This window comes from Tachysurus fulvidraco, chromosome 1 (assembly GCF_022655615.1).
Source record: "Tachysurus fulvidraco isolate hzauxx_2018 chromosome 1, HZAU_PFXX_2.0, whole genome shotgun sequence".
NCBI lineage: Eukaryota > Metazoa > Chordata > Actinopteri > Siluriformes > Bagridae > Tachysurus > Tachysurus fulvidraco.
In genome coordinates this window covers 21,688,297-21,699,644 of record NC_062518.1, presented here as the reverse complement: position 1 = coordinate 21,699,644, position 11,348 = coordinate 21,688,297, and the positions used below count along the sequence as shown (strand labels likewise).

General features: G+C 41.9%; 1 protein-coding gene across 1 annotated transcript in view; it reads right to left on the bottom strand.

The window, feature by feature from the left end:
- Window positions 1-736: 736 nt before the first annotated feature.
- The window catches only part of lamc1 (laminin, gamma 1), a 55,461-nt gene continuing 44,849 nt past the window's right edge, over window positions 737-11,348 (bottom strand). The window contains exons 9-27 of the mRNA XM_047816847.1: window positions 11,277-11,348; window positions 10,846-10,958; window positions 10,288-10,509; window positions 9,892-10,080; window positions 9,560-9,805; window positions 8,906-9,059; window positions 8,681-8,823; window positions 8,421-8,599; window positions 7,708-7,861; window positions 7,402-7,607; window positions 7,245-7,324; window positions 6,220-6,357; window positions 6,003-6,147; window positions 5,775-5,924; window positions 4,764-4,878; window positions 3,783-3,982; window positions 3,541-3,699; window positions 2,846-2,945; window positions 737-2,722 (exon numbers count right to left, since the gene is read on the bottom strand). The exon at window positions 11,277-11,348 is cut by the window's right edge and continues 118 nt beyond it. Coding sequence (XP_047672803.1) covers window positions 2,466-2,722; window positions 2,846-2,945; window positions 3,541-3,699; window positions 3,783-3,982; window positions 4,764-4,878; window positions 5,775-5,924; window positions 6,003-6,147; window positions 6,220-6,357; window positions 7,245-7,324; window positions 7,402-7,607; window positions 7,708-7,861; window positions 8,421-8,599; window positions 8,681-8,823; window positions 8,906-9,059; window positions 9,560-9,805; window positions 9,892-10,080; window positions 10,288-10,509; window positions 10,846-10,958; window positions 11,277-11,348 — 3,022 coding nt within the window. The 3' untranslated portion in view covers window positions 737-2,465. The remainder of the gene's footprint in view (window positions 2,723-2,845; window positions 2,946-3,540; window positions 3,700-3,782; window positions 3,983-4,763; window positions 4,879-5,774; window positions 5,925-6,002; window positions 6,148-6,219; window positions 6,358-7,244; window positions 7,325-7,401; window positions 7,608-7,707; window positions 7,862-8,420; window positions 8,600-8,680; window positions 8,824-8,905; window positions 9,060-9,559; window positions 9,806-9,891; window positions 10,081-10,287; window positions 10,510-10,845; window positions 10,959-11,276) is intronic.

Here is an 11,348-nt window from a genome sequence, read left to right as displayed (position 1 = left end):
TAGTCAAGACAGTCCATCAGTATGTAAATCAGTGATTAAGTCTGTCCTTCCATCCATACTCGAGTTTTATTAGGAAAAAGGACATTATTCATAATAACACACTCCGGTGTTTATAACAGTTTATAATCACTCCAACCCAGTGTCACCCAAATGAGAATGGGTTTCCTTTTGAGTTTGGTTTCTCTAAAGGTTTCTTCCTCTTCCATCTAAGGGAGTTTTTCCTCACCACAGTCACCTCAGGCTTGTTCTGATAGAAGTCTGATATTAATCTTGAACTTTTACATATGCTCTGTAAAGCTTCTTTGTACATTGTTAAAAGCACTATACAAATAAACTGAATTAATAACCAAACCATGACCGACTCTTCTCCAGACGTTCATTCTGGACATTGTTTTTTCAGCTTCTCGATCTTAGCGATGCAGTTCCCGAACAAACTTTGGAATTTTCCAGGCATATATCTACTGAGATTACACGACACTTTAGTTTCACTATATACATCTAATTATATGATTTCTGATGATATCAGCTTGCACCAAAAACATGCATAGTACATTGATGAAAGTATGTTAATTATACAAACATTTGGTGTACATGCCATGAATACAAATCAAACGCCTTTTTTGACGGTTGTATAGATAAGGTGTGATTTTATGGAATGTGAATCGGTGCCGTCTAGACGACTCTGAGTCACGATTAAACGATTCGGATTCAGATAAAAATAAACACGAGCACAGCATTTCAGGTCTGGAAATAACCACTTGTTTATTATTCAAATGTTATAATTTGATTTAACAGGCAACCGGGTGACAAAGCTGGAGTTTCTCAGGCCCTTTGTGTGTGTGTATATGTGTGTGTGTATATATATATGTATATGTGTGTGTAGTGCCTTGAACATCAACATAGGAAAGCAGGAGCTTAAAACCCAACTTGTGCAACACAGTCACATACTGAAAGGAGAACAAAAAAAAAACACGTTACATTAAAAAGAAAAAAAAATCAATACTGTTGTATAGATAAACTGTGTAAATGTTGCACTCGTGTCCACATTGGTAAGGCAAAAGAGGTTTGGAGGAAGCCTTCTGGAGAGGTTCACCAGATAATAAAGCACATTTATATCATCATCATCACGGAGTGCTTAATACGCTTCCTGCTTCATTACTGTGTAGTGTGTGTGTGTGTTTTCAGAAAGAAAAATAGTAGTAGTAGAGTAATCTTGGATCATAGGTTGATGAATCCTTCTCCAGTAGTTAATTAAGGCACAAGACACCATTGTATCTGCTCAACTGGTCACATGAGACCAGCTTAATATCCAAAATAAAAATCAACACCACAAAAAAAAAAAAACACGTTTGAAATGTTAGACATATTTCTACATAAGTTTAGGCGAGTTTTAGTTACAGGATTGTTGTTGTTCTTCCAAATCTTTCTATGGTTATTTCTTTCTTTCCTTCTGTTTTTTTTTTGTCGTTTTTTTTTATATTAACAACTCGCTGAAAATCAATCAAAATAAAATGGTGGTGCTATGAGGCAACAAAAAAAGTAAAATAAAAAAAAATTGCCATGTATACAAGCAAGCATATTATACCACAGGACATATTTATATATATATATATATATATTTTTTTTTAATATAGATTTATATATTATGGAGGTGGAGAGCTGATTGTAGCCGAGTTTCTTTTCAGCTGACTGGGAGGGGAAAAAAAAAAAAGCCATTCCTGAAACATTTACGAATATATTTACACGAAAAAAAAATCCTCACTCTATATAATAATAATAATAATTAAAAAAAAAAATTCACACAAAAATATAACATTTTGAAATAATTATTAGCACCAGTGTATCATAAGTCTTGCTACGCAAAATGTACAAAGTTGCATAGTGTTGAAATTCTTTTCGTCTTGCAAAATAAAAAACAAATTGAAAAAATAAACAGTGAACGAGTGATTGGCGATAAACCTGTAAGTAAGTAAACAGCCAAAAAAAAAAAAATTGAAGTGGGTTCGAGCTGAAAGGTGAAGTGGATGCCGAAGTACAAATTGTACATGTTGCTGTTTGCGGATGAGATGAATACAATACTGTAATGGAGGAGTGCGTGAGTGAGAGAGAGATCACAAAGACAAAAGATTCCTTCCTTGTCCGTTTTTTCTAAACCAACAGTAAATATCTGGGGTTGTAATGGAGCAAAGAGTAGGAGGAATAAAATTTCTGGAGAATTCAAGACTTTTGTTGTGCATTGTTGAATATCTGGGTTAAATAAAATAAAAAAAAATTCTACTGGCTGTATATTGTTGGGATAAGAGAAAACAAATGTGACTTCACTGATGGATTAAAAAAAAAAAATACAGCTAAAAACAAACTAAGACCCATTTTGGTAAAAACCCATGATGGCATCTTGCCCCGAATGTTAGACGGCGACTGGTGTGGATGAGAGGGGTGGGGGTGTGGGGTGTGGGGGTGTTGGTTTAAGGCCGCTCGAGGGATGGCGTGTTGAAGCAGCCATTAGGAAGAGTGTTCTTGATGTCGTTCAGGTTGGCGATGTCGGCGCGGATCTCACGGATCTGCCGGTCGTAATCGCTGATCATATCCTCTTGGCTCTTGGCCACATCGTTCAGCTCCTTCAGCTTCCTATCCAGGTCGCTGCCCGCCATTTTCTCCTTGGCTTCGTTTAGCGATCTGTTGATCTGCTCCAGTTTGCTCAAGTCCACCTTGTCGATGTTGCCTGGACGGACGAGAGCACGGATGAATCACAGTGTTGAAATAGAAGAAGAAGAAGAAGAAGAAGAAGAAGAAGAAGAAAAGGTTTCGTAGTAACGTATGTGAGTGCTGAGAATGCCAAACTCACCCAGTTGGCCGAGTAAGTCGGTGATGGCGCTGAGAACGGTGCGGACGGAGTTTTTGGCTTTGCGGGCATTTTCTTCTGCTTCCTTGGCGTTGTCTGATGCCTGTGGACGATGGATGAAGTGGACATGACGTTACATGGTGTTTTTTTTTTCTTTTCTCGTGGCTTTGTTTTATTTCTAAAAATAATCGTGTGAACTAAGCACAGGATTAGTTCACACAATAATGACGTACATAATGACGTTGTAATCATGTTTGAAGCATGTGAATCAACGAGCACCGAATCTTGGCCCAAATCTGAGGTAAAGTTTTGAAAAATTTCATGTTTGTTGCCACCTCACCAACAATACTGGCTAAAACTAATTTTCCAACCAATTACTGTTGTTTTTCTTTCACTCAATTTGCAGGCAGAATTCAAATTACAATCTTAGTTTCCCAGCAGTGGTGTATCGTTTTACTCTTTCTTCAGAGCCAGTCTATCTCACAGCTGATACCAACACGCTAAATACTGACAGTTTTAAAATATAAAATAAGAACAAATAATTAGCGTCCAACTGCTGGAACACAACTGAATACATTTTTCCATTCATTTGTCACTCTACTATCTCGCTGTGAAAATTTCAAAGCATAGCAGCAAGTGAGTGAAACTGCGTCCTGACTGACGCTTGAAACTGATCCCATATCAAACGCTATATTTACCATCGAAGCCATCATCATGTCCTGTGCTGCCTCGTCTTTCTTCTTCTCCAGCTCCTTTTCTGCGTCTGCCAGCTGCTTCATCATGTCCTTCACCTCGTCGTCCAGTTTCATTGTGTCGCCAAAGGCTTTCTCTGCCTCGGCTTTGGTTTTAGCCGAACCCTGCTCGGGAGAATGTGTAGATGATTACTGTGTGTTACTGGGTGATCCAGAGAATTCGCTCAGCCCTGTCTGACCGTACATACCTTCTGAACGTTGTTGGCGATCTTCTCAGCTTCCTCCGCCTTGGATTTGGCTTCTTTGGCGTTGGCCACCGCGTTGCCCAGGGCTGCCTCGGCCTGCCGGGTCTTCTCATTGGCTGCGTTGATCGTCGCATTGATTTGCGGAATACGTCTCAGTGCCTCCTCCGCTGTGGTCTTGTTGTCGTTCACTCGCTTATCGAAGTCTACAGGGAGACGTGAGCGGCATCAATATAGGGATGAAAAATCAAACACAGAAAACGTGTAAGAGGAACTAGATCTGATATTCATTCTGTAAGAAGGGATTCAGAGATTATAATAGGACCATGGATGATGCAGTAGACCTGATATCTCAATGAAAGTTTAATCATAATATCTTTGACTATATAAGAAATGTTTAAAAAACAACAACAACATTATAATTGTCATATTTAAGACAACTCATTATTTAAGTAAGTCATGAGGTCTTCTACTACAGGTACAAATATAGAATATATGGGTATCGTTTTTTTAATTAAATTGAATCCTGTGAGGAGTTAAATCAATGTAAAGAGATATTGAGCTCTCAGGGAATACATTGAGGTTTTTGTGATTGCTACGGCCAAAATTGCTTGATTTTGTGTGACGTGACGTATTGCACTGCATCCCGGCCCAAACCTGCAGTGATACTGAAAATGTGCAAAATCCTGAGGGACCCCATGTCCATCCATCCATCTATCTATCTATACATCCATCATGCGAATGCAATACAGAGTGAAGCCAGCAATTATTTTCTTGGGTTTTCTTGACGCTCACAAAATCGAGAAATACCGCTCATCCATCCATCATGCGCATGCAATACAGAGTGCGGCCAGCAGATGGTGGTCTAAGCCAGTTTAGAGTTCCGAGTTTGGAACGCGCAAGTGATGCCCTGAAAATCATCGGGGATTTCGAATGGACTTAAACCATATACATTTATGTCTATTAGAAGTAAACACACTCATGTACCTCGGAGGTTGTTGAGGATGTCCTGGGCCTCCTGGAATGTGGAAAGGCCTTTCTTAGCTGCCTCTTCTGCCAGAGCCTTGGCTGCATCCGCGCGCGCCAGCAACTGATCCGCTGTCTGAACGGGGGCGGGGGCAGGGGGTAAGGGGGGATTGAGAGAGAAAGACAAAGAGAGAGAGACTGAGAGAGCTGTAATTATAATTATTCATTTATTTTATTTTTTTAAACAACTAATATGAAGTAAAAATGAGAAGTGTCAGAGAAGTGATTATTTATTTTATTATTATTTTCCCAATCATGCCAGGATCATTTTACAAAGCCTGGATCCTGGATGTACCCATACAGCGTAATTTTCTTGATATACATACAGTGTGCACAGGGATCAGCGTTTTCATTAGCGTGCCATTCCAAGCAGTTATAATTATAATATGACAAAGCTGTAGACTCAAAGATTCATCATCTTTCTCATCTGTCAGCACTTTGAAATCTGGACCTCCCTGTAGCCAAGTTCTCTCTCTCTCTCTCTCTCTCTAAACAAAGAAATTTGGCTACTGTTTGAAAAGGAAAGTAAATGTTGCTTGTTTAAACAGGGATTAGCAAAAAACAACGACTTCAGTGTAGATCATATACCATGTACAGCTTGTACAATGTGAGTAATGTGTAATGTGTGTTATAGTGTCAAAATAATAATAAAATAAATATGTAGGAACGAGCGCCGCCTCCTGTGATTCGTGATTTTTTTCTGACAATTCAGGTGAACATGACATACTGAGTGCCAGCAGGCTGAAGAAGGAACATGACAAAAGGAAAAATTCATTAAGAAAAGGAATGTAAATGAAAGGAAAGAATAAAAAAAAAAGGAAAGGAAAGAGGAAGAAAGGAAAGGAAAGAGAAAAAAGGAAAGAAAAGAAAGGGAAAGGAGAAAAAAGGAAAGGAAAATAAAGAGGGAAAAAAAGGAATAAAAGGAAATGAGTAAAGGAAATGATATGGAAGCAAGGAAAGACAGAAATGCACCTGTTGCTCGGTCTTGCCCTTTTCCAGCAGTCTGCGGACATCGTTTTCTTTGCCTCTCAGGTCTTCTCTCAGGTCGTTGTATTCCCTCTCGGTTTTATCGATGAGCTTATCCAGGTCTGACGCCTCCTTCTTAATTTTATTGGCTTCATCCTAAAAGCACAATGCTTCTTTAGTGAGTGATTTACACAGTAAAACCTTTTAACTAAAAGCAATAACCGGCATCTTTACCTCTAGTGATTTGACATCAAATGGAGGCAGGCTGGTCAGGTTAGCGTAGATCTTCATGGCTTTGTCTCCTGCTTCTTCTGCTTCGGTTCGGATTTTAGTGGCCTGTTTCTCCAGGTTCTTGGCCAGGTCCTTGGCCTCATTGTACCTGTGGAAGACATAAACATTACATGAAGGGTGCTTTCATACAGGGAGGCAAGTCTACTCTTGGGACACATACTTCTTGTTCAGGTCATCGATGTCCTTGTTGATCTTGCTTTCACTGTCCAGAGTCTTCATCAGCAGGTTGTAGGCCTTCGTTGAAGTGTCGTTGGCATCTTTGGCAATTTTTTCAATCTGATCTGCATCCGTCTTATGCCTACATATAAGAAATGCATATAAGATCAAGTAAATACTATTCAAATCGAGTTGTTTACTGTTGCTGGAGGACATGTGAAGTAGTTAGGATTTATATTCACCCGCTCAAACTCGCAGCTTCGGTTATGAGGCAGAAAAGGGGCGTAGCTAATTAAGAGCCATTTATTCATCCGGTGAACTAGTATATTGTATAAATGTCTAACAAACAATCTTAAAAAATTGTAACAATCTGACTCACAGTAAGAAAGGAGGACATCTTGAAGCTGCATAAATGGTTTTGGTGATGATCAGATTTTGTATAGATAGAAAGAAGGAAAGGGAAGGAAATTGGAAAAAAAGGGAGGAATATATGGTGAGAAAGAAAAGGACCTAAGAAGAAAATAAGAAAGGAAAATAAATTGAAAGCAGGAAAAAAAATTAAAGAAAGAGGGGAGGAGAGGAAAAGAAAGGAGAGGAGAGGGTGAGGAGAGGAGAAAAGAGGGTAAGATGAGGAGAAATACAAGAAAAAATTATGGAAAGGGAAAAACCGGAAATTAAAAGAAAGGGAGGAATATATAAAGAAAAGGACCTAAAATTAACTAAAAACAGGAAAGGAAATGAAAGAGGAGAGGAGAGGAGAGGAAAAGAGAGGAGAGGGTGAGAAGAGGAGAAAAGGTAGAAGAGAGAAACAAAGAGGAGAAAGGAGGAGAAGAGAGGGTGAGATGAGGAGAAATACAAGAAAAAAATTATGGAAAGGGAAGGGACGGAAAAGAAAGGGGAAAAAATGGGAAGAAGGAATGAAATGGAAAAGAAAGAAAGCAGAGTGTGAGAGGACATGCTAGAGTACACAGTACACACTGTTAGTGTGTAGCACAGCATTTGGGACACAGCTCCAACAGGTTTACATACTTCTCTGCCAGACTGCGAGCCTCCTCAGCCAGGAGTGTCATGTTGTTTGGATCTCCAGTGGTTGTGGGAATTTTGATATCCTGGTGAGATGAAAAAGAATTCATAACTCATTCATTCTCTTTCTATCTCTCTCTCTCTAAAATACTGCTAAACTCACCACTTTGCTGATGGCATCCTTTGCTTTGTCCAGCTCATCTCTCGCCCGCTCGATGAGTTTTTCCGTCTCATGCACCCTGCCGCGTGCCTTGTCCGCCAGGTCTCCGGTGTTGTCCACCGTGTTCCGGATGTTCTGCAGCCGGTTCCACTGTGTTGTCAGCGTGTTGTTGAGGTTCCTCAGGCGATCCAACAGGTCACTGTCCAACTCTGCAGCGACAGTCAGAATGAGCGGAAATTTGTTGGGAACTTGTCCCAAAGTTGGGAAATTGCATAAATCGGTACATGAGAGAGAGAAATCGTACGCTACCTTTGCTGGCCTGAGCCTCCTTTAACAGATCCATGATGGTTTTCTCAGCCTCCTTGAGACGGTCTTCGAAGGCTTTGTCACTCACTGTGTCCTGGCTGCCCAGGTTGTCGATCAGATTCTGCAGGTCATGGAGCTTCTGTCTCTGCTGGTTCACCTGCATCACAGACAGAGAAATGATGTGTTTGCTGTTACAAGGTTGACCACGCATGGGGCAGGAATTCAGGAGAATAACAGGTAGTGATCTTTGGGTGGAAAGGAAACCCGTGCTAGCCAAACTTCTGCAACTGTTGGCTTGCTTATGCAGTGGAGGGAACTTCAGCTCAACGAGCCACCTTGAGCTCCCACGACTCTGTCACTGAGTCACTGATTCTCCTTCTTGGAGAAGACCAAGACACCGGACAAGACCTGCTGTTTAGGAGAAGCTCTGACCCAGTCATGGTTTGCCTCTTGTCAGTTTACCCCTTCGCCTATTTTTCCTGCTTCCATCACATCAACTTTGAGACCTGACTCTTTATGTTGATGGCGTTTAGGAAAAAGAACCTAAGCTTCGAACTTGTGCAAAGAACATAACGTTTATTTTTACCCCAAAATATTTGTGTGGCCTTTATACTAGCTGATGTGAAAATCTAGTGTTAAAATACTGCGTATCTGTATTATTCCCCTCAGGCTGTGTTCAAGGTCAACACCTACGTAGTGACCTAGACTGGTCTTACCTTGTCCCTGACGAGACTGTAGCAGTTGGGACACTGCTGGCAGCCTGAAACAGAGCGGTTGTAGAAGTAGTTCTCCTCGCACATATCGCAGCGGTTACCGACGAAGCCGGGGCGACACTCGCAACGGCCGTTGTCTCTGCATTGAGCTGTACGCGAGCCCTCAGGGTCACAGTCGCAGGCTGGGAGAAAAGACAGATTCCGCTAAAGACAGGTACTGAGGAAATAATATATTTTTTAAAAACACAATCGGGGGTTCTTACGTTTGCATCCGGATGAGCTGAAGCCGAAGAAGTTGACTTCGCAGCGCTCGCAGTGCTGCCCTTTGACCCCGGGCTGACACTCGCATTGTCCGGTCTCAATGTCGCACTGGCCGTTAGTAGAGCCGATAGGGTTGCAGTTGCACCTAAAGACCAAAAAAAAAAGATATACATGTTCAAAATGAACTCAACTCCGCATCATTGCTTCTGTACTGTGCTTTAAGGTACCTTTGGCAGCCGTCTCCACTTTTCAGGTCGTAGTAGCCGGGCTCACAGGCGCTGCAGTCTCGCTTGGTGACATGAGGGAGACACTCACACTGCCCCGTTACTTGCATGCAGGTCTTCTGCCTGTCCACGGTGCCGTGAGGTGAGCAGGTGCAAGCTGCAGAGATGAACACGGGAGGCATGGGTTAAAAAAAACACATAATAATAATAATAATAATAATAATAATAATAATAACGCTTTAGTGTCGCACAAAAAAATAAATACAAATAAAAAATACAAATAATAATTTAATAATACGGACAGTAGCAAAAATCAATAAAAAAAAATATTAATTATATATATAAAATTCTTTGTAATAAAACAAACTTACAATAATTAAAAATAATATAGAAAGTAATATGAAAGTAACATGCCAGGAAACTAAAATAAAGAATTAAAAAGTAGAGAAAGATGGCAGCACTGAGACAGGAAAGATGCACACACACTCATATTGCAACAAAACAAGTGGGGCCCAGCTGCAATTACAGTACAGTTTCCATAAAAAAATATGACTCAGTGGGATAGTGAACACTGCATGCTTGTGTGTTTACTCTGCTTCCACATACTCGTTATAACAGAGACTGTCCCATAAGCCTGAGGATACAAGGAGTACTCACGTTTGCACTTATCTGCTGGGTTGGTAGCCAAGGCGTTGCCGTAGTAACCTTCTTTGCAGCGATCGCAGAAAAAGCCGTTCGTGTTGTAGATGCACTTGAGGCACTCGCCGCTGTCTCGATCGCAGTTGCCCACAGCGTTGGGGTCAATGTTGCTGTTGCAGTTGCACGCACGGCACGGCCTCATTTGACCGTTGATGCCTTGCGGGTTGCCGAAGAATCCGTCGTCGCACAGCTCGCATCGTTTCCCTAGGTACAGACGTGAGATGCAGTTACTACCTGTACGAATGTGAAAGGAACGCAGAACCGCTGGCGTGTGTTTGCGCACGCTGTACCTGTGGTGCCGAGCGGACAGTTGGTGCACACCACCTCTTTAGTTTTGGGAACAAGAGCGCAGGTGGCGCCTGCAGGACATGGGCAAGGTTTACAGTCAGATGGTGAACCCGCCGTGGCATCGCCATAGAAACCGTCCTTACACCTCTCGCAGCTCATGCCAGCAGTATTGTCCTCGCAGTCACACATTCCTGTAGAGGAGAAAAAAAATGATTACTTGGCCACCACAAAAATACTACGAGTATGAATATGTTACAGACGTGTTGCAAACTGTGCAATTACAAATGTGTATGGCGACTGCGTTACAGTGGACTGTTAATGTGTTACAAATGGATTGTGAACGTCACATTTGTGTTAGGACTGTTACACATTGTTAATGTGTTGCATATGGCAGTGACCTGTTACAGGGTCGCAGGTGTCGCTGTGGCCGTTGCAGTTGCAAGTTTCACAGGGGCTGTATTGACCCAGCTCCGGTTGGCTCCTCCTGTATCCCAGAGTGCATTTGCCACAGTGCTGACCCTCGTAGCCGGCAGGACACGAACACTTCTCCACCCAGCGCGCTGGCTCTCCGTGACCTCGCCGAGCGGTCACCAGAGACACGCTGTCCAGATACCCAGCACCTAGACGCCAAAGAAAAAGTGTCATGGATATAGAGGTTTGTGCTCTACTACCGCACTACTTCCCTTCCTGTTGCTGAATATATTCCCACATGTATTCCCACTTCTAAAAAGATCTACAAAAGATGTCCCGAAAATGTCTCACTCTTGCTTCAAAGCATAATCACCTTCATATTGTAGCTTTGTACCTGCAGTGATAATAAAGTCTGTCCTTTTGAGTAACATTTTAGATTTATAAAGCCACTAAAGAAGATTTCTTCCACATGAAGTTTCCCTACAGATCTAAATCGACACCTGGATTGCTGTAAAGCTGCACTGAGACATTATTACTGTGCATACTTCTCTCGCTGTAGGTTCCGCGGATCTTGATGGACGTCAGGTTGTGGAGAAGCTTCTGGAACTCTGTGTGCCTCAGCACTGGTCTCCAGGGAGAGTCAGGGGTGTGATGGAGCCTGTCGAAGACAACATGCTGAGATTGAATGATGCTAAGGTTATCGGTGGGTTATTTGGGATACTGTAAACGTCCCGTCACCTCAAACCAGCCTGAAAGTTCACCTCAGATCTCTCGCATCAAGCAAGACGCAAGTTACCGTCCACTCACTATTGTGTGTACCGAGACTGGGTGTGCGAGTTATGGAAATACTCACTTTATGTGCTTTTGCAGCTGCCATGCGACTGCTTGATCGAATAACTGCATGAACTAGCTGAAACTAGCTCCTGAATGTATACTTAATAACATACACAAAAGACTATTTACTACATTAGCTCACCTGAACACAAAGGTCTTTATTTGGTCTTCGGGGTAAGCGTTTCCCTGAGCGATGAGTGGCACGGCGATGCGC